The sequence below is a fragment of the Hevea brasiliensis genome, chromosome 14 (genome assembly GCF_030052815.1).
Source record: "Hevea brasiliensis isolate MT/VB/25A 57/8 chromosome 14, ASM3005281v1, whole genome shotgun sequence".
NCBI lineage: Eukaryota > Viridiplantae > Streptophyta > Magnoliopsida > Malpighiales > Euphorbiaceae > Hevea > Hevea brasiliensis.
Window position 1 is genome coordinate 88,107,830 of NC_079506.1, and position 20,489 is coordinate 88,128,318.

Genomic DNA, 20,489 nt, shown 5'->3' on the forward strand with positions numbered 1-20,489 from the left:
TAAATGAAACACTTTCCATCCCTTTTTGGTGACATAGCTAATGTAACAACTGATGGTGTCATGTCCTTGCAGGAGCAAATGTGTCTCCAAAATCCCAACTCAGTGCTTATTGCATAGCCTTTCACAACTAGTCTAGCCTTGTGTTTGAAAATTGATCCATCGAGGATTAAGCTTGGTTCTAAAAATCCACTTTAAACCAATTAAATTTTTCCTTTTGGTTTTGAAGTGAGTTCCTAGGTTTGATTCCTCTCAATTGCATCAATCTCTGCATCCATTGCTTGCCTCCATTCTATGAATTGAGGAAGCTTCTTGATAGTTGATTGGCTCCAAAAAGCCAGATTACACCTCTCGCAGATTTCAAACAGCGGCTTGGTCTTCTGCACCCTTTGTAACACCCTAGGCAAATCCCACATCGGCAAAACACGGGAGAGATGCTGGGTTTATAAGTTATTAGTTAAGTGACCCTAGTGGCGTTTTAAAGCGAAGTGAGGCCTTACAAGCGGATAATATCACTAGTGGGGGCCATTACATTTTGTGGTATCGTTTGCTCGGTGCAACCTTCAGCGATGGTGGGGCAAACATGGCGGGGCCAGGTCCCATAAGGGGTGGATTGTAACACCTAGGCAAATTCCACATTGGCAAAACCACGGGAGAGATCTTTGGGTTTATAAGTTGGTGGTTAAGTAACCCCTAGTGGCGAGTTTTAAAGCCCAGTGAGGGCTTGGCCCGAGTGGACAATATCACTAGTGGGTTGGGCCATTACACCTTTTCATTATCTTCATAATCCATTTCTTGGTGACATTAGATTCAAGCGGCCTTCCTTCTTCAATGCTAGAAGAGCTTTCCTTTTAAATTGAGACATACTTCTTCATAATCTTTTGCTCATTCCGGTTCAAAGAGCATCCTCATCAAATTGAACATCTCTACATATCAACTATTTTTTTATTTTTACATTGTAGAGTCTATAACCTTTGGATTGAGTGCATAGCCCAAGAAAATGCCTAGCTGACCTTGTCATCAAGTTTACTTCTTTTAACAGCAGGAACATGCATATAGATTGAACCAAACACTTTTAGATGCTTAGCGAGTTTTGATCCAAACCAAGCTTCTATAGGTGTCGTTCCATCAAGCCGACCTTGTAGGCGACTGTTTAATAAATAAGTTCTTTGTATAAATAGCCTCGACCAAGAACTCTTTTGGTATCTCCTTCTCCTTCAACATACACAGCCATTTCAACAATGGTTCTATTTTCCTCTCTAAAACAGATTACTGCTTTTTGTGGTGAGTAAGGTACAGTCAAAAGGTGAACTATTCCAGCCTCTTCACAAAATTTTTCAAATTCAACAGAGGTATATTCTTTGCCATTATTTGACCTTAAGGTTTTAATTGTACATCCACTTTGCTTTTAAACTAAGGCTTTGAATTTTTAAACACTTGAATACTTGTGCTTTGCTACTAATGAAATACACCCAAGTCATTCTAGTTAAATTATCTATAAACAAGATGAAATACTTATTTTGACTCGGGGGTGGCACACTCATAGGGCCATAAACATCGGTGTGCACTAGCTCTAATTTCTCTTTGGCTCTTCACATTGAATCACTTGGAAAAGATTGCTTATGAAGCTTACCATCGACAACTATCACAAATCTCACCAGACACTTATAGTAGGAATATCCCTCACCATACTATGAGTTTGCATAAACTTCAGAGAAGCAAGATTAAAATGCCCATATCTCTTATGCCACAACCAAGTTTCGTCAACCTTTGAACTATAAACATGCTGATTCAAGCTTTCAGATATTAATGGAAAACTATTCTCAACCATTGTAACCTTAGCAACTTCACAATTTTCGAATCGCGAATATAGCACCAAGATTTTTAAGCAGAAGAGAGTATCCCTTTTTCAACATTTGTGCCACACTTTACAGATTTTGATCTAAACTTGGAATGAAGAGAACATCAGAAATGTATTTGGTACCTTTTATAGTCTGCATAGCAATGGTACCTTTGCCTTTAGCCTGGACCATCTCTCCTTTACCAAGCTTCACTTTAGTTTTCACTGATTTGTCTAGAAGTAAAAAGATCCTCATTTCTAGCCATGTGACTTGTACAACCACTATCACTGATCCATGTGAGTTTGTCTACTTGTTTAAGTGACTGTGAAGCCATGAATAAATGATCATCTTACTACCTGGACTAATCATTAGTAAAATTTGCTTGTTGAGTGGGTTGTTGAGCTTTACTTTGCTTGAATCTGCAATCTCTTGAAATGTGGCCATATTTTTTTGCAATAGTGACATTGTATAGGCTTTACACGATTCTTTTGCCAACAATCCTTCTCGGATGATTTATTCTTTTACAAGCGGGACGGTGGAAATCGCCCTTCTTGGACTTCACTTCCACTTTGAGGTTGCTTCCCTTTGTTGTCTCTCTCTTTTGAATCTTTATTAACTCCATTAATTGCTTTCCTTTCTGTTTGGCAACAAATGCCTCCTTAGAAGCATCTTCTTCTCTAATAATTCTTCTTTGCTCAATGGCTTGCAAGGAATTTATAAGTTCAGGTAAGGTGATCTTGCTCAAATCCTTTGAATCTTCCAAAGATGAGATTTTGGGTTCAAAGACAGAACTTTCTCCACAACCCTTTTATCGATAAATCTTCACCCAACAACTTAATTTTGTTGACCAGTCATTAATCTATCTGTATACTCTTTAAGAGTTTCATATTCTTTCATCTTTAAAACCTCAAATTCCCTCCTTAAATTCAGCACAGACATTTGCTTTGAGAGTGCACGTCCTTCAAACTTAGCTTTAAGTAAATCCCAAGCTTCCTTTGCTGTCTCACATGCCATAGTGCAGTGAAAATCACCTCGAAGCGAAGCATGAATGCATGGCAAGGCCTTAAAACCTTTAGCACACTCCTCACTATGAGCTTTTATCTGCAAGAGTAGGATCCTCCCTCAAAGGTCACTGGTTGCCTACTGTTTGATCACTTCCCACAGATCAAAGGCTTTAAGATAAGCCTTCATCTTGACAGCCCAAATAGAGTAACCTTCTCCAGAAAATACAGGAGGAGGTGGAGCAGAATATCCACTTGAAGCCATCATTCTCAGCTCTCGTGTTTAAGGTTTTTTTTTTTTTTTTTTTTTTTTTAGTGCGGGAATTCTTACTTGTTTTTCTCTTTTGAGCCCTTAAAGATCATAAGCAGCTCTGATACCATTTGTTGCAATTTCTGAACTGAAAATTGCTAGAAAAAAACAGAGAAGAAAGTGATTCTTCTTATAAACTTCTCTCAACAGCTGCGTAAGAGAGACTCCATTAATCTTTTTCATATATTAGAAGTCTTACACTTTTTGGTACATAACAGACCTGCTCCAACTACTAAAGTAACAAAAACATGGTGAAGCATGGTTACATTCTCCAATTTAAGGAGTAGATTTGAACCTAACACAAGTTGACTAACATGCCAACTGATTTACAGCAAAATAAACAAAATAACATTAAAAATAGACAAAATGACAGTAAGAACTAAGCTCCGAAGTATCTAGGAAAAATCTCACTGCTCTCAATAGAGACTACCACTGGGTTTGATGAAGTATAAAAGAGACTGATAGATGAGATATTATAAAGGCTGGGAGGGATTGTACCACTTAGATTGTTGAAGTTGATCACAAAGATGGTTGAACTTGTTAATTGCCCCAATTCGCTTGGAATATTTCCGTGCAGATTATTAAAGCCTCCAGAAAAGACCTTGAGAGAGGAAAGGTTTCCAAGGGATTGTGGGATCTCTCCTGTGAGATTATTTGTTCCAAGCCTAAGTGTTACAAGCTTCTTTAAAGAGCCCAGCTCAGCAGAAATTTTTCCCTCCAGCCTGTTTCTTGTTAAATTCAAAACCTTGAGCTCTGAGGAGTAGGTGATTTTGAGTGAAATTTCTCCACCTAGTGTGTTATTTGACAGGTCAAGAATTCTCAATCTGAATAGGCGACCAACTTCTGGGGGAATTTCACCATAGAACTTATTGTCAACGAGGTTGAGGAACCTTAAGAAAGTGAAATTTCCTATATATGGAGATATGGTCCCAGACAAATTAAGCCCCTGCATATTTAGTGACACAACTCTCTGATGTTTGTGACCACAAGCAACCCCTCGCCATGAGCAGAAGTTGACAGAGTCTTTCCAGGAGTTCAAGATTCCATATGGATCATTGCCAATCTTGGCTTTGAACTGCAGAAGTGCAAGTCTGTCGGTCTCATTTCCCTTTTTACTGAGAGAATTGGCAGGTTGCAACAATTGTATGCTCATAGAGATCAAGAAAATGAAATGAACATGAAGAATTGAAGTCCAAAGGTTTGCTAAGTGTATGGTGGGAAGTTCCATTTCTATTGGATTGATTGTGCACAGATGAAATGTCAAGTATTATGGGTAAGCAGTGTTTTATATGTCTGAATGAGCAATGGTAAACATTTGTTAATGATCCATTGGTGCATTATCTTTTGTACAAGGTCAAATGCGGTTAGTGCTAGATATAATGATTATAGGCTATAATGAAATTAGTCTTGACATATGAACCAGGGCCAGAATTAGTGCTCTTATCAGTTTGTTGATTAACTAGGGCGTTCCTGTAAAATAAAATGAAAAAAAAAAAACCACCCCACTATTAAAACATTTACTTTGGAATTCCCAATGGTGTAAATTATGTTTCTCTCTCCCTCTTTCTCTCTCTCTCTCTCTCACTGAAATTCCATTTCTATTGGATGGATATATTATGATAAACAGAATGAAATTTCTTGTGCTGAATTAAGGGTGAGAAGTGGGTTATATATCTATAGAATTAATTTCTTATGCCTGTATAATGTTCTATTATACAAGTGCTATTATACACTTGGTGCTTGCTATAATTAATTAATTACTTGACTTAATGCTGACTATAGTGGCATTAGGTAATTATATATAACTAGAACAAATAATAAGGATATAATATCTGAAAAGTGGAATAAAAATATTAAAAAAAAATGTTGAAAAAATATGTTAAATTTTAAGAACATATCTTGTTGATATTTATGGAAAATCTTGTTCATCATCTCTGAATACATTTTTGGCTATAACTTTCGAGATGTGATGAGGGATGTTTATAATGGTTTTAGATTTATATATAGGCTTTTTCTCTTCAGTTGAGGTTATTTTTCCCATAGTAATTTGTTTGGTATTCATGATTATATGCTTGTAACTGTAGCTTTTTATATGCCACTATTACGTTCATTAATTATATTTTATTTTACTTGTCATTAGGCCTAATAATTTCCTATTTGTCCATTGTTAGAATGTGTGCATTTTGGAATTGCAAAAAGATTTGGTTATAAATTATATTTCTCTTTTTCTTTGAACGGAAATTCCATTTCCATTGGATGGAGATATTATGATGAGCAGATGAAATTTTTGTGTAATTATGGGTGAGAAGTGTGGTATATATCTGTAGAAGTCATTTCGTAGACCTGCATAATGTTCTGTTATAGAAGTGCTATTATACACATAGTGCCTGCAATGTTAACTTGACTTAATGCTGGCCACAGTGGCATTGGGTAATTATATTGAATTAGCACAGTTATTAGTCATTAGTTGGTTGATTAACTAGCTAAATTCTTTGAGAATCATATAAATAAGAAGTAATACGGTGTAGAAAGATTATGAAGTTAAACATTCTTTAATTCTTTTTATGTGAAATGGAAAAACTGCTATTTTCTGGGGCTCTACATCTCATTGCAGAAGCTGCGCTTCTGCAATATATCAAATCCATGCTAAACTTGTTTCTGGTCTCTATGAACGAAAGCATCCTTGATGGCATTTAGTTTGCTTGTTACGTCTTTCATATTCATTCGATCTTTTGGCACTTCTATAGAGCATGCAAGTCCAATTTGAAGGACTGATACAATACATTCTTGTATACTATCTTCAATAGTTTCATCATCATCCATATTTTCTGCTGCTGCAGCTGCTGTAGCTGCCCCCACTATTCTTGGAGTGAATAACGTGGGATCCACAACCTGCATGACTTGTCCTGGGACCTTAGCCTTAACAAAGTTGTGGAGATCTAAGCCATTTGTAAAAACATCATGAGTTGGTCTCTTTCCTGTGAACATCTCTAGCAAGAGTATTCCAAAGCTATACACATCTCCGTAAGTTGTCACACTGCTGCCTACTCCATATTCTGCATTTCACACATCTGCAATTCTATTAAAATATGATCAAGACTATGCAGTTACAATTCTATCTGTAAAAGAATCTGGGATCCATCTTAAATATTTTGTGCGAATTTTAATAAAAGCTTGAGGGCTTAATGTGCAGCAATGAAAGTTCAGGGGCTTAATCCTGCATATGTCATGCTGATAAATGTAGTAATTTATCGAAGAAGTTTGGAAAGCGTTACCTGGAGCCATGTAGCCAATTGTTCCCTTTATCCCAGTTGAGAAACTTTGGCTTTGAAAAGGATTTTTGTTGCTTTGAGAAAGGAGCCTTGCTAATCCAAAGTCACCAACATGAGCAGTCATGTCAGTGTCAAGAAGAATATTGCTTGGCTTCAAGTCACAATGAACAATCGGTGTCTCACAATGGTCATGAAGATAATGCAAGGCAGAAGCCACATCAAGGGCAATGCATAGTCTTTGAAGAAAGTTTAATTTCCTTGTCTGACTATAACCATTTTCCTCTGGATGCAACCACATTTCCAAACTACCATTTTCCATGAATGTAAACACCAGAGCTTTGAAATCATTGCCTTTAAAATCAATGCTGGAGCAGTACGTCAAGATTTTAACAAGATTCCTGTGCCGGATGTTTTTCAATGCTTTGCACTCGGCAATGAAACTCTTGGAAGCTCCATGTTGCTGAAGGTTGAGTACCTTTACCGCGACAAAACATTTCCCCTGGTGATCAAGACTTCCTTTATATACTGAGCCAAAACTTCCTTGTCCAATTAAGTTTTCTGAAGAGAATCCGCCAGTTGCTTGCAAGAGTTCCTTGAATGAAATTTGAGGAAGCTTATCCACTGAAAAAGTTGAAAAAATGGTACTTTTTTTCGACTTCCGTCTATAGTAAACACACAAGGACGTCAATATCGCGACAAACAGAAATGAACTGATGGTTGTGGTGAGGATTATGACAATGGAAGGCCTTCTGTGTTTTTCTTCCTTGACGAGGCATGCTGGCAGCTGCAACTCAGGGATACCTCCGCAAAGATTCCTATTTCCAACGAGTGAAAATGCACTTGCGTTGCTGAAAACTCCCATTTTTGGTACCTCACCCTCAAAATTATTGTTTGAAAGATTTAAATATCGCAAGAAGATAAGCTTCTCTAACTCATTAGGAATATTTCCTGACAAGTGGTTTCTGGACAGATCTATTCGTTGGAGACCTCTCAAAGAATTAAAAGATGAGGGAATGGCTCCTTGCAGGAAGTTACCCTGCATGTTAATGATTTCTAGCCTAGAACAATCACCAATTGTCCTAGGAATTTCCCCATAGAGTTTGTTCTCTGAGACATCTAATGCATTGATACTTTTCAAGTTGCCAACTTCTAACTGTAAGGGACCTGTAAATGAGTTCTGTGATAAGTTAAGAGTTTCTGATAGAGAAGAAAGTCCAAGGATTTGTTTGGGTATGATGCCCGTGAGCTTATTTCTTGATACATCCAGGAAACGAAGATTTTTGCAGCTTCCAAGACTTGGGGTTATATTTCCTTCTAATTTGTTTCCTGCTAAATGAAGCCAATACATTTTGGTGATGTTACCCAGGGATACTGGGATTTTTCCAGAAAGTATATTGTCATTTAAGGTTAGCCTTTCCAGCTTTTGAATCTTTCCAAGAGAAATGGGAATGCTACCTGTCAAAAGGTTTCCATCCATATCTAATCGAAACAAATTCACAAGATTCCCTACCTCTTCTGGGATTGTTCCTGATATTGGATTTCGTCCTAGGCCTAGTTGAACAAGGGTAGAGAGATTGCCAATGGAGCTAGATAATGTACCACCAATATTGTTTCCATCAAAATATAGTTGTTGTAGACGGCTGCAGTTGGCCAGAGATGGTAAAAAACTCAAATCTTGACTTGTGTTGCTGCCGAAGAAATTGAACTCCACATGAAGCTGTTCAAGACCCTTGAGATTTCCCAGATTAGTCGGAACTGGTCCCGTGAAACTGTTGGTAGATATGTCAATAAGCCAAAGCTGAGAAGCGTTGGCCAATGATTCTGGGATAGTTCCATAAAATCCATTTTCAGCTAAGAGCAGTTGTTGCAGGTTAGGAAGAGTTAGGCCAATGTTTGCGGGGAGACTGCCACTTAAATGATTATATGTTGTACCAATGGCACTGATGGATGAGATATTGTAAAGGGTAGGAGGTATTGTACCACTCAGATTATTGACTCCGAGCTCAAGCAAAGTTAAGCTTGTTAAGTGTCCCAATTCAGTTGGAATCTTTCCCTGCAAATGATTGTAAGTTAAACGAATCTTTTGGAGGGATGAAAGATTTCCAAGGGAATGTGGGATCTCTCCCGTGAGACTATTTTTATCAAAGAAAAGAATCACAAGCTTCCTTAAGGAGCCTAGCTCAGAAGGTATTTTTCCCTCTAGGTTGTTATTAACCAAACTTACAACCCTGAGCTCTGAACAATTGCCGATGTTACCTGGAATTTCACCCCTCAATGGGTTATTCGTCAGGTTGAGATATCTCAATCTGAAGAGGTGACCAACTTCTTGAGGAATTTCTCCATGGAATCTATTGTCACCAAGGCTGAGGAACCTCAAGAAGGTGAGGTTCCCTGTATATGGAGATATGTTCCCTGACAAGCTCAACCCCTGCAGATTTAGAGACGTAACTCTCTGATGTTTGGGGCCACAAGTAACTCCTTCCCATTTGCAGAAGTGGACAGAGTCATTCCATGAGCTGAAGATGCCATTCGGATCATTGCTTATCTTGTATTTGAATTCCAGAAGAGCAAGCCTATCAGTCTCATTTCCCAATTTAGTGAGACAAACAGCAGGTTGGAAGCAGAGCATGGTTACAGAAATTAAGAATAACACATGAAAATGCTGGATTGAAGAAAGCCATACCGCTGCTAAGCTTGCGCCTATAAGTTCCATTTTTTTTCTTTTACGAGGATGAAAATGTGGTATGAAAATCTGTGATAGATAAGAGAATTAATAATAGACATTATTATAAGAAGCCAACTCATGGTGGTAGCTACAAGAACATTTATAAACGAAAAGGACTTTTGAGAAAGAAAAAAAAAAGACAAATTACTTATTCTTGGGGTTCGCTCATCAAACACACTTTGTGGAGTTACTAACATTACTGAGATTGCACAATACATGTGTGCCTCAATAATACAAAGAAGACAAATCAGGATATTAGTGAATTTTTATTTATCTAATTATAAAAAATATAAATACAAAAACATTTTAATAAACAAAATATTTGAGTGCGCGATTTTACTTATTTATAAGAGGATAACAAAATATATTTAATTTTATAATTTAATAAAAAATTATAAAATTTAATGAAAAATTATATAATTAATTAATTAATTAAATTATATAATTTTTCATTAAAATAAGTAATTTTTTTTATTTACTTTAAATATGTGATTTAGTCTAATAATTAATATATTATTAATAAATTTTTTTATTTAAATTAAATTTATTATATATTTAAAATAAAAAATATATAATATAATTTATTTATTAAATATATAAATTTTACATATTTATGTGTTATTTAAAAATTCTTCACACCACGCGTCTAAGATGTAAGGTAGTGCGGTGGACGAGGAACCATAAAGATTGTTATAAGAAGACAACGACTACTGCAAAGACAGTTAATACTATGTCGCTAACGTAAAGAACTTGAGTATTGACTTTGACTTTGTGACGGCCACAAAGTAAGATTCTATTATTAGCAAATGTTGACAAAATGTTTATGTAATATCCCATGTTGATGGAATGGAATTGTTAGCGTTTATGTTCTCTATACCCAACTACTAGAAATAATTTCAATTAATGATTTTATGCGAAATAATTTGAGATTGAAAATTAACCTAAATTATTGGGTCCAGAATAGTTAACCGAAGTATAACTTAGTAATTGGACTAAGGTTATATAAACTCATTAATTTATCTATTTCATACATTGTCTCAAGTTTGGATATTACAATCTCTCGCACTTAATTTTGCAATGTCTCTATCCAACTTATACTGGCATTGTGCAAAATTTGTTGCGATATGTTGGATATAATTGCTTAGCAAGGATTGGACCTTTAGCTATTGTAGTTGGAAGTGTCTTGAGCAGCTCCACATTGTATCTTACCACGTGTAGCTTCACAAATTTTCTGATCCATAATGGCTTTGGTATAAATTGTAACACTGTTACTTTAATTGATTCAAATAACTTTCAGGCCATAAACTATTGAACCCAAAATGATTAATCCAAATTATATTTGATATTTGGGCTAAAATTAACAATTAACCTTTTTTTTTTTTTTATTTCTCATGGATGTGGGAATTGTCCCAAGTGAAGGATGTTACAGTAATCGCGCTTATTCTTAAGACAAGAACCACCATGCATAGGGCTTGAAAGTTATTTAGATTTGTTTAGCATAACTGTTAAATTTCATTCCTATCATGAATTTTTTGGTTCCTGTCTGGCTTGCATTCATGCGTATGGAAGATGCATGGTCATATGTGACAAGAAGAGGAAAGGCATCTCTGTTTACTTTTTCAATAATCAAAGATCATTCACACACTACTCACCAAAAACTTGCTCCATATGATAGAGAGGTAGCTACAAAATCTAATTCATTCCAATAATGTGCCCACTTGCTCAAAGTATTGTATAGTATAAAGAAACAGATTCAACATTCAAATCTTACAATGAAATGATTGAATTTCCATGAAATCGCTAAATCATTGAAATAGTTTCTTAGACCTGCATAATGTTCTGTTATACAAGTGCTATTATACACTTAGTGTCTGCTAATTAAACTTGATCACTTAATGCTAGCTTTAGTGGCATTAGGTAATTATATAAATAATTAGCATAGTTATTTGTCATTATTCATTTTTTTATTTATTGCATATATGGGGAGTTCAACTTAGGTCTCCCTGGTTTAACATATATGCTACTACCACTGAGCTAGCATAGTTATTAGTCATTAGTTGATTGATTAACTGATCACATTCTTTGAGGAGCACATAAATAAGAAGTAACAGGGTGTAGAAAGATTATGAAGTTCAACTCCATTATCCCAAGTTCCTGATGGCTGTTGTATTAATCAAATCAAGCATCCCCACTTCTGAGCTTGAGTTTAAAAGAGAAGAATAATTAGAGTGTCAATGCGAAAGTTCACAAATGAGATGAACAATTATGGAAAAAAAAAAGGAAAAAGCTTGAATTATTTTTTTGTGAACTAGAAAAACGGCTACTTTCTGAGTCTCTATAACTCATTTTTCTGAAAGCTGAGCTTCTGAAATATATCAAATCCTTATTAACCTAGTCCCTGGACCCTGTGAAAGAAACCTTGATAGCATTTAGTTTGCTTGTTACATCCCTCATATTCATTCGATCTTGTGGCACTTTTGCGGAGCATGCAACTCCAATTTGAAGGACTGATACAACACACTCTTGTACACTATCTTCAATACTTTCATCATCATCCATATTTTCTGCTGCCTCCACTTCTCTTGGAGTGAATAAAGTGGGATCCACAACCTGCATGACTTGTCCTGGGAGCTTAGCCTTGACAAAATTGTGGAGATCTAAACCATCTATAAAAACATCATGAGTTGGTCTCCTTCCTGTGAACATCTCTAGCAAAAGTATTCCAAAGCTATACACATCTCCATAAGTTGTCACATTGCTGCCTACTCCATATTCTGCAATTCATATATCTCCCATTCTATTAAAATGTGATCAAGACTATAACTTTACAATTCTATATATCTATAAAAGAGCCTGCTGGGATTCATCTTTAATATTTGCAATGAATTTAAAAAAAAAGCTTGAGGGCTTAATGTAGAGCAACAAAAGATCAGGGGCTTAATGCAAGCAAAGTGCAGGGGTCACAGAATGTTTTTCCCCCTTATCCGGCATATGCCTTGCCATGCTGATTCATGTAGTAATTTAACTAGGAGAAAGTAGTGTGGAGAATATTACGTGGAGCCATGTAGCCAATTGTTCCCTTTATTCCCATTGAGAAATTTTGGCTTTGAGAAGGATTGCTGGTGCTTTCAGAAATGAGCCTTGCTAATCCAAAGTCACTAACATAAGCAGTCATGTCATTGTCAAGGAGAATATTGCTTGGCTTCAAGTCACAATGAATGATTTGCGTTTCACAATGGTTATGAAGATGATGCAATGCAGAAGCTACATCCATGGCAATGCATAGTCTTTGGAGAAAGTTTAATCTCTTCATCTGACTATAACCATTTTCCTCTGGATGCAACCACATTTCCAAACTGCCATTTTCCATGAATGTAAACACTAGAGCTTTGAAATCATTTCCTTTAAAATCAATGCTGGAGCAGTACGTCAAGATTTTAACAAGATTCCGGTGCCGGATGTTTTTCAGTGCTTTGCACTCAGCAATGAAGCTCTTGGAAGGTCCATGTTGCTGAAGGTTGAGTACCTTTACAGCAACGAAACATTCACCCTGCCGATCAAGACTTCCTTTATATACCGAGCCAAAACTGCCTTGTCCAATTAAGTTTTCTGAAGAGAATCCACCAGTTGCTTTCAAGAGTTCCCTGAATGAAATTTGAGGAACCTTATCCACTGTAAAGGGTGAGAAAATTGGACTCTTTCTTGACTTTCGCCGATAGAAAAGACATAAGGAGGTCACTATCACGACTAAAAGAAATGAACTGATGGTTGTGATGAGGATTATGACAGTGGAAGGTCTTCTGTGTTTTTCTTCATTGACAATGCATGCTGGCAGCTGCAATTCAGGGCTACCCCCACAAATATTTCTATTTCCAACAAGCGAAAATGAACTTGTGTTGCTGAAAACTCCTGTTTTTGGTACCTCACCCTCAAAATTATTGAAAGAAAGATTCAAATATTGCAAGAAGATAAGTTTCTCCAACTCATTTGGAATATTTCCTGACAAGTTTCTGGATAGATCTATTCGTTGAAGACCTCTCAAAGAATCAAAAGATGAGGGAATGGGTCCTTGCAGGAAGTTACCCTGCATGTTAAGGATTTCTAGCCTAGAACAATCACCTATTGTCTTAGGAATTTCCCCATATAGTTTGTTCTCTGTGACATCTAATGAATTAATACTTCCCTTTTTTTTATTATTTTGAGAATTAACAAGTGGTAAAGATAGAGATTGTTATATAATTGAGAAGCCAAGTTGTCAACTTGTAACGAAGAAGAGTTGAGACTTATTATTATTATTATTATTATAGCTTGTAGACTTGGAACAATGGCATTGCAAGTTCATTACCCCAACGTGTAGACTCGACAACACAATATTTTCAATTATGAGGAAGATGGTCTAATGAGAAATAAATTTCTTTAAATAAATTCAAACTCAACAATAAATTGAAGAATTTCAATGTAAAGAAGGGAGTATATTTGCAAATTGCATAATTGAAATTTTCCAACAAATTGCAAAATTTTAACAGAAGAATTTTAATTTCTCAACAATAAAAACTTATGAGCAGAGTTCCAACGAAAGAATTTCAAGTAACAAATTGCAAAAAAGAATTTCAATTGCAAAATTCAAAGAATTTGCAATTTCCCAATAGTAGAAACTTCTGGGTAGAATCCCAATGCAACGTCGAAGAAGCACCATGATCGAGCAAATCTACATCTCACAAATTCCAATCTCTAATCCTAGAAAAAAAAAATCCCTTGAAGTTGAAACTCTATATTTTAAATGAGGCATTTCTAAAAAAAGTTTTAAAAATAGACATGAGGACGATTTGTAGACAAAATATAAATTTAGGGACTAATTAATATAATTATCAAAATTAGGGACCAACCATAATGAATAAGAACCCTAGAGTAATTCACCCAAAATTATATTATTACATTTCTATTCTTTGTCAGTGTCAGAGATATGTATAAAAGAATTAATTTAGATTGTCATATTTAATTTGATTATACGAAAATGATCTTTTTTTTTATATGAAAACAATTTGATTTCATGAAAATTCATCTTATTAAAAAAAAATAAAAAAATGCATAATTTATTATTATGTGGTTTTGCACATATTACATATAGAGTAAATTATGTAAACGGTACCTCAACTTAGGAGTATATAATAGTAAAGTACATAAATTTAATTTGTAACATAAAGCCCTTAGATTTTTAATTTAACTAACACAAAACTACCCTATAATCTTTAGTAGCTAATTTCTAAATTATTTATACTAACGTGTCATTTATTAAATTTTTTATGAAAAAAAGTACATTCTAATGGATTGAAAATCCTGGATAAACAAATTTTGGCTTATTTAAGTATTGATTTGTGCAATTTAAATTGCTAAAACTGTGAGTGGAGAGAAAAATTAAATTTTTTTTTCCTTAATAAGTGAAATTAACAGAAAAAAAAAATTATTTTTTAATCTAACAAGCGTTAAATATGCAAATACAGTTTAGAAACTAACGACTGAAAAGTTATAGGGGTTTTAAATTTTTAAAATTAAACATTATGGAGTTTTCTATTACAAACTAAAGTTTAATTATCTTACTGTTGTATATCTTTAAATTAAAGTACTATCTATATAATTTATATAATTTATCCATTATAAATATGGATGAAGATTCATTTTATTATAAAGGAAAACAGTAGAAAATAATTTAAAGGTGTTTTTGAAATCTTAATTAAACTTTGAAAAATTAGAAATAAATTTTTTAGTTTTCTAAATTTTATTTTTTAATTTTTTAAAAAAATTTACCATAATTTTTCACAAGTAAACAAAAAGTATTAGCATCATCATTTTGATAATCATTGCAGCATGGTTTCGTTTTATCATCTTTATGTTTAAAATTTTCACAAAAAGACATTAGCTAAAAAGGGACAGCAGCAACTGATGTGTTGCACTTGAAGTAAATAACCATATATAGATACTTCTATTTTCTATGACAATCTACCAATTTAAAATCTTTTGGCCAATAAATAAAGTTTCCTTTGATTTTTTTTTTTTTTATCCATTCTCATATTTAAAATAAAATAATTTAAATTTTTTAACTTAAAAAAATATATATTTTAAAAAAATTAACTCAATTGTATGAAAATTCTTTTATCCAAAAAAAATCCTATATGATATCTCCAAAATAAATTTTGTTGACTCCAAACAACTCACAATAATTTGTTAATTAAAATTACTAAAATTGTTATCCAATTTTTTCTTGATTAAGAAATTAATGTGCACCAAGGAAGTATGTAAACTACAAAGAAACAAAATAAATACATAAAATATTAATATTTATGTAGTTTACCCTTCTCACGTAGGTTACATTAATGGCTATGTCATTTTTCACTGTTAATAAATATAAATCATTAATTACAAGTCCAAATTATACTGCTCATTAACTTAATTACATTCAAGAGAACCCTCACTCATAATAAATACATTAATTAGTCCTCTCTATCTCACATAACCCAATATATTTACTACTTTAACTATTACACTGCAAATGTTATCTTCAACTACAATGGGCAAGAGTTTTCTCATCAATGGACAAGAATTCTTTCATATTGAATTCTATACCCTTTCTCCACTTTAGGGAAAGAGATCTATAGGACTGCAATTGACAAGAGCCTCTCATCAATGGACAGAGTTGAATCCTTAGCAATTGGCAAACATTTTCTCTACAACGTGCAACAACTCCACTCCATGCTGAAAGTGATGCACGAAATCCGCAAGTACACGAGTCGTTTCAAGTAATAGAGTGATGAATCAAGTATCGTTCCCACGAGGATTTGTCGTTTGAGTACCAAACTATGAATGAAGAGATTATTTGGGCTAATGATTGATGAATAAATGGTAAATGTAAATGTAAATGTAAATGAGCAAAGTAAATTGATGAATCTAATTGGAATGGGTAAAGAGCAAGCAAATAAATTCTAAATCTAGATGCAATTGGACTAAATTAATAGCGAGTAATTTAAATCAAAGTCTAATTATGATAAAAATGATTTCAGAGTTGGGAGTTTATGCATAAATTAATTAGGATTTGTCTTGGGTATTCCAATTTTAAGGGAAAATAGAGTTTGAAGGTGATTGATTCTAATTAAATTCCTTTGATATCTTTTTCAAGTAAATCAAAGTGTATTCTAAAATAACCAAACCTACTTTCGTATGATATTTGATTACTTTAAAACCGATTAAGTTTTATAACCAATCATTAACTCCTCTTAAAACCCTAGTTTATTTCTAAATCTAGGTAATTTTAAGTTTCAATCCTTGATTATCTATCAATGACTTTCACCTTTCGGTCCTTCAATCAAAGATTAACATAATACCCAATAGGTACCAACATTAGGCAAGTAAATCAAGCACACAAGGAATGAATCAAAACTCATATTTATATGAAATATGGAAATAATCAATCCAAATTCCCTAATTAATCTAAAACATATTTCCCAACTCTGAAATTCAAAGAGTTTACTCACTCAAGTTGGTATTTACAAGAGAAATTGATGGATAAGTAAAGAAAAACATGATAAGAGGACTAAAAATAGAAAAACCCAGGTAGAAGAATCCAAAACTCTGATTTCTGGAGCTTCCAGAGATGGTTGTAGCAGCTCCTCTTCCTCATAAAAATGGCGTCCTTCTGCCTCTCTCTCTTTTTAATTTTTCTTTCCTTTTTTCATTTCTTATTGTTTTCTCCCTTTCTTCTTGTGGCAAAAACTAGAAAATGATGTTTTATATGGTCCCAAAAAGGTGCCCTAAAAATAGATAAGAGCTAAGGAGTGGATAGAAAATGAGGTGTAAAATGATCTAAATCAGTAGCATTATTCATGTTCTGGGTAATCTGCTTAGGGTACTATTTAACCCTAAGTAGCTTATTCAGCAAATTTTGGCCTGTGGTTGCACTGTCTGTTTAAGGTTAAGTAGGCCCTCAGCAAATCTCGGCAGGTTAGAATAAAATGGGTTTTTCTGCTCATGCTTGACTTCCAGCTTGACCTGTGCTGCACCTTAAACACTGCAGCTTACCCTAAGCAGGATCTCAAGTAGGATCTTAAGCAATTCTTGGCATGTTTTGGGATGAAAGCTTGAATGTGTAGGATTTAAGCCATGCTTGACTTGCGGCTTGCCCAGGCTTAAGGTTAAGCAAGATGACGTATCCTAAGCAAAGTCTCAAGCAAATTTTGGCTGACTTGATTTTTCAAGGCTTAATTTCTTTAACTTTCCTCCATGCTCAAAGAACTCCAAATTTCTTCAAATCACTTCCTAATGCACTCATTGATCTTCGATTTGCCACAAAAACCTATAAAAAACAACAAAATTACAAAAATCAAATATAAAGTATCTAAAGTTAACAAATAAGCTAAAATAAAGCAAAAACATAAAATATACTAAAATATAAGGGCAAAATGGATGCAAAACTACCCTAAAATGCCTATATGAAATGAGCGTAACAAATTCTCCCAAACTCAAACCTTTGCTTGTCCTCAAGCAAATTAAAAATAATTAATGCAATTTGGGGTACCTTATCTTAAATTTATGAAAATTACTTATCCAAACTCTCAAGCTTACTTTTAGCCACCAACAAACCATATACCCACTTTCAAGGTACAAAGAATTCAATCCTTACCAAAGTTATCACCGCTTAGCCTTGGGTCAATTATCCATATCATTAAGCTTAAACTAATCAATCACAAAGAATAATCATGCCTAAATAGACTCTAGAGCAATCCATAAACTAAAGTGCCTCAGATAATGATGGAGTAAATCAATGGATGAATGATATCCCAATCTCATAGGTAATTCTCCTATTCCAATCTCCACTAATGTAGCAAAACACCATCAAAAGATCGAAAGGACTTTCAAGGGTTGTAATGGGGCTAAGGGGGTGATAATATGGCTAACAAGGAAAGGATAAAGGTAATAAAATATGAGAATAATCAAATTATTAAAAGATCAAGACATGCAATTTTTTTTTCCAATGGGAGAGGGAACTTTGCAACTATTCACCAATGCTAGCATATAATTTTGAAGCTTTTGGAGGGACTACATAAATAACATTGACTTTGAATTACAATTGTCCCTTTTAATTCACCCCCAAACTCATTTCTTTGTATACTTGGGTGGTGAATTCCTTTACATATCATAATTGAATTTGCTAACCTTTTTACTTTAGTCACTTCTCCCAACTAATTATTATATGTGTCACACCCTACTCCTCTGTAAGATGTAACATGATCCCGTAGTACACCTAATGAACCGTACTTTGCCTACCGATAACACATTAGATATACTACAAGGGATTTTAAAACAATTTTCATGAAATTTAAATCATCACTTAAAATCTGGTGTTATAAAAATTTTTCAAAATTTCGGCAAAGTGCCGGCTGTATTTTGAGAAAACAGTTCTTGAATCCTGCAAAGGAAAATACTCCCAATATGTTTTCTCAAATACAACTCCAATAACTTCATTTCAACTCACAATTCAAATTTCAATAAATAAATCAATTCATTTTCAAACCAATCTCATCATAAAGAAACATTTCATTGATTACAAGACTCAAAATTAATATTACAAAACTATTCAAGTAAATGAAATCTCAAATTTATATTACAATGATTTGCATTTAATTACATACCAAAATATTTTACAAGAGTTTTTATACAACTGCTCAAATAATTTACATACATATTATTACATGCATACATCAAAACCTGTGTACATGGGTATACCTGGAACTGATCTGAATGTCTCTTCAAAGAAGCTTACTCAATTACTCTATGCTCTTTTCACCTGCAACAGCATACAAAGCTATCACTGAGTGGTGAACTCAGTGGTGCACAACTATAATTTAAAACATAGTACAATATACATTGACAAAATTTACAGCAAATAATTTGGAAATCTGAATACTCATCAAATTTCAAAACTCAAAATATTCATTGTCAATAATATAAATCATTTGCATAAAATGACTTTGATCACGAATTTCAATTTATCAAATCACAACTAAACATTTAAGGTAATTCCAACAAAATCAATTATACATAAATCATAATTGAAATCACAATTCTTTACTATTCAAAAACCATTCTTTATCTCACTAACTATGCAAGACTAATCCGAAAGGGCCATCTTCGGGGTGATTCTAACTCCCTATGGTCGGGGAGGTCGAATCATCATGCACAGTACACATCACAATAATGAATCTTCCGAAAGGGCCATAACATAAAACTTAGATCTAACCTCTAATAAGAAGAGAATCTAAGGCTGTACACGTACCATGGTAATCAAAACACAACTAACTCCATTGTCTTCTCAACAAATGAGATAGACGGCTAATAACCTAGTCAAGCATCTATAGTGAGGTATAAAACAATATCACAATCCTTTTAGTGAGCATAAATCACAATACAATTCGATTCAAAGTCAATTCCAATATCCAATAATTTTTATGCTCATCACAATTCAAATCATAAATTTGCATTTTTCCATGCAAATTGCCAATCACAATTCAAAACATGTTCTATCACAATTTTCCAAAACATAATTTATTCAATCCACAACAATGCTTAATACTTCTGGAAATACCATTTCACAAAGCTAAATTCATACATACTATAACAATTTCAATAATCATTGAATTAAATCCAATGCTTGTTAAACATAATACATAAGAAAAATATGTCATTTAATCATATGAAATATTCAGAACAAAATCAGTTAAAAACTAGTTGTGCACAAATCTGATTTAAGTCGCTCCTAGGCCTTGATTCAATGTTCTTTATGCTTCTCAATATCCTTATCAACTGAAACACACAATTTAAAGTGTTTCAGTACTCAATGAATTTGTTTCCAACCATAAAATCCAATATCTAAATTTTCTTGGTACTATTCCCTTTAATTCATTTCATTAGTCAACTTATAATGTTGACCCTTGATGCACTCTAAGTGAGTCAATTCTAATGTTACCAATATGTCATATTTTATAGTCCTTTAGTGTTGGTATATGTTACCAAATTCATTTTCAAGTGTATTGCATTTTATTGCAATTTACCAGATTTTGGTACACTATTTTGACCTAGCCGGACGACTTAGTTCCCTCGGTTTTCGGGTTTCGGTCCAAACTAAAAACTTGTAGGTCTATGTCTTATTGCACGCGGGGCAAAATTTCAGATCATTCTGAGTTGTGTAGACCAAGATATGGTCAATTTACCAATGCTGGACAGAATGCACTAAAATGGTAGGCTTAGGTCATTTTTAGGTCACTTTTGGTTCGGCCAGTTTCGGTACCCGAACTT

At 33.9% G+C, this 20,489-nt stretch overlaps 4 protein-coding genes across 4 annotated transcripts in view; all 4 read right to left on the reverse strand.

Annotated features, from left to right (window-relative positions):
• Positions 1–2,093, reverse strand: part of LOC131173085 (putative receptor-like protein kinase At3g47110) — a 153,509-nt gene extending 151,416 nt beyond the window's left edge. Inside the window, exons 1-2 of the mRNA XM_058134736.1 lie at positions 1,982–2,093; positions 1,656–1,842 (exon numbers count right to left, since the gene is read on the reverse strand). Coding sequence (XP_057990719.1) covers positions 1,656–1,842; positions 1,982–2,093 — 299 coding nt within the window. The remainder of the gene's footprint in view (positions 1–1,655; positions 1,843–1,981) is intronic.
• A 1,098-nt stretch (positions 2,094–3,191) lies between these two features.
• LOC131173086 (putative receptor-like protein kinase At3g47110) lies at positions 3,192–4,302 on the reverse strand. Its single transcript, XM_058134737.1, has 3 exons — positions 3,561–4,302; positions 3,370–3,444; positions 3,192–3,247 (listed from the first exon to the last, which is right to left on the reverse strand). The coding sequence occupies exons 1-3, from the start codon at positions 4,300–4,302 to the stop codon at positions 3,192–3,194; spliced, it is 873 nt and encodes a 290-aa protein (XP_057990720.1).
• Positions 4,303–5,653: 1,351 nt separating this feature from the next.
• LOC110666963 (putative receptor-like protein kinase At3g47110) lies at positions 5,654–9,168 on the reverse strand. Its single transcript, XM_021827651.2, has 2 exons — positions 6,425–9,168; positions 5,654–6,205 (listed from the first exon to the last, which is right to left on the reverse strand). Exons 1-2 carry the CDS (start codon positions 9,132–9,134, stop codon positions 5,796–5,798), a joined length of 3,120 nt encoding a protein of 1,039 aa, XP_021683343.2. The 5' UTR covers positions 9,135–9,168; the 3' UTR covers positions 5,654–5,795.
• Positions 9,169–11,416: 2,248 nt separating this feature from the next.
• On the reverse strand, positions 11,417–13,236 carry LOC131173087 (probable LRR receptor-like serine/threonine-protein kinase At3g47570). Its single transcript, XM_058134738.1, has one exon. The coding sequence runs from the start codon at positions 13,234–13,236 to the stop codon at positions 12,172–12,174; it is 1,065 nt and encodes a 354-aa protein (XP_057990721.1). The 3' UTR covers positions 11,417–12,171.
• Between the last annotated feature and the right edge of the window lie 7,253 nt (positions 13,237–20,489).

What these genes read in the sequence shown, in the direction of transcription:
- LOC131173086 (XM_058134737.1), bottom strand. Translation starts at nt 4,302, where the DNA reads ATGAGCATACAATTGTTGCAACCTGCCAATTCTCTCAGTAAAAAGGGA. An exon ending in GGTAGTCTCTATTGAGAGCA is followed by an intron (nt 3,445 to 3,560) that starts GTGAGATTTTTC and finishes AACTTGTGTTAG; the next exon opens with GTTCAAATCTACTCCTTAAA. An exon ending in TACTTTAGTAGTTGGAGCAG is followed by an intron (nt 3,248 to 3,369) that starts GTCTGTTATGTA and finishes GTTTTTTTCTAG; the next exon opens with CAATTTTCAGTTCAGAAATT.
- LOC110666963 (XM_021827651.2), bottom strand. Translation starts at nt 9,134, where the DNA reads ATGGAACTTATAGGCGCAAGCTTAGCAGCGGTATGGCTTTCTTCAATC. An exon ending in AATTGGCTACATGGCTCCAG is followed by an intron (nt 6,206 to 6,424) that starts GTAACGCTTTCC and finishes TGTGAAATGCAG; the next exon opens with AATATGGAGTAGGCAGCAGT.
- LOC131173087 (XM_058134738.1), bottom strand. Translation starts at nt 13,236, where the DNA reads ATGCAGGGTAACTTCCTGCAAGGACCCATTCCCTCATCTTTTGATTCT.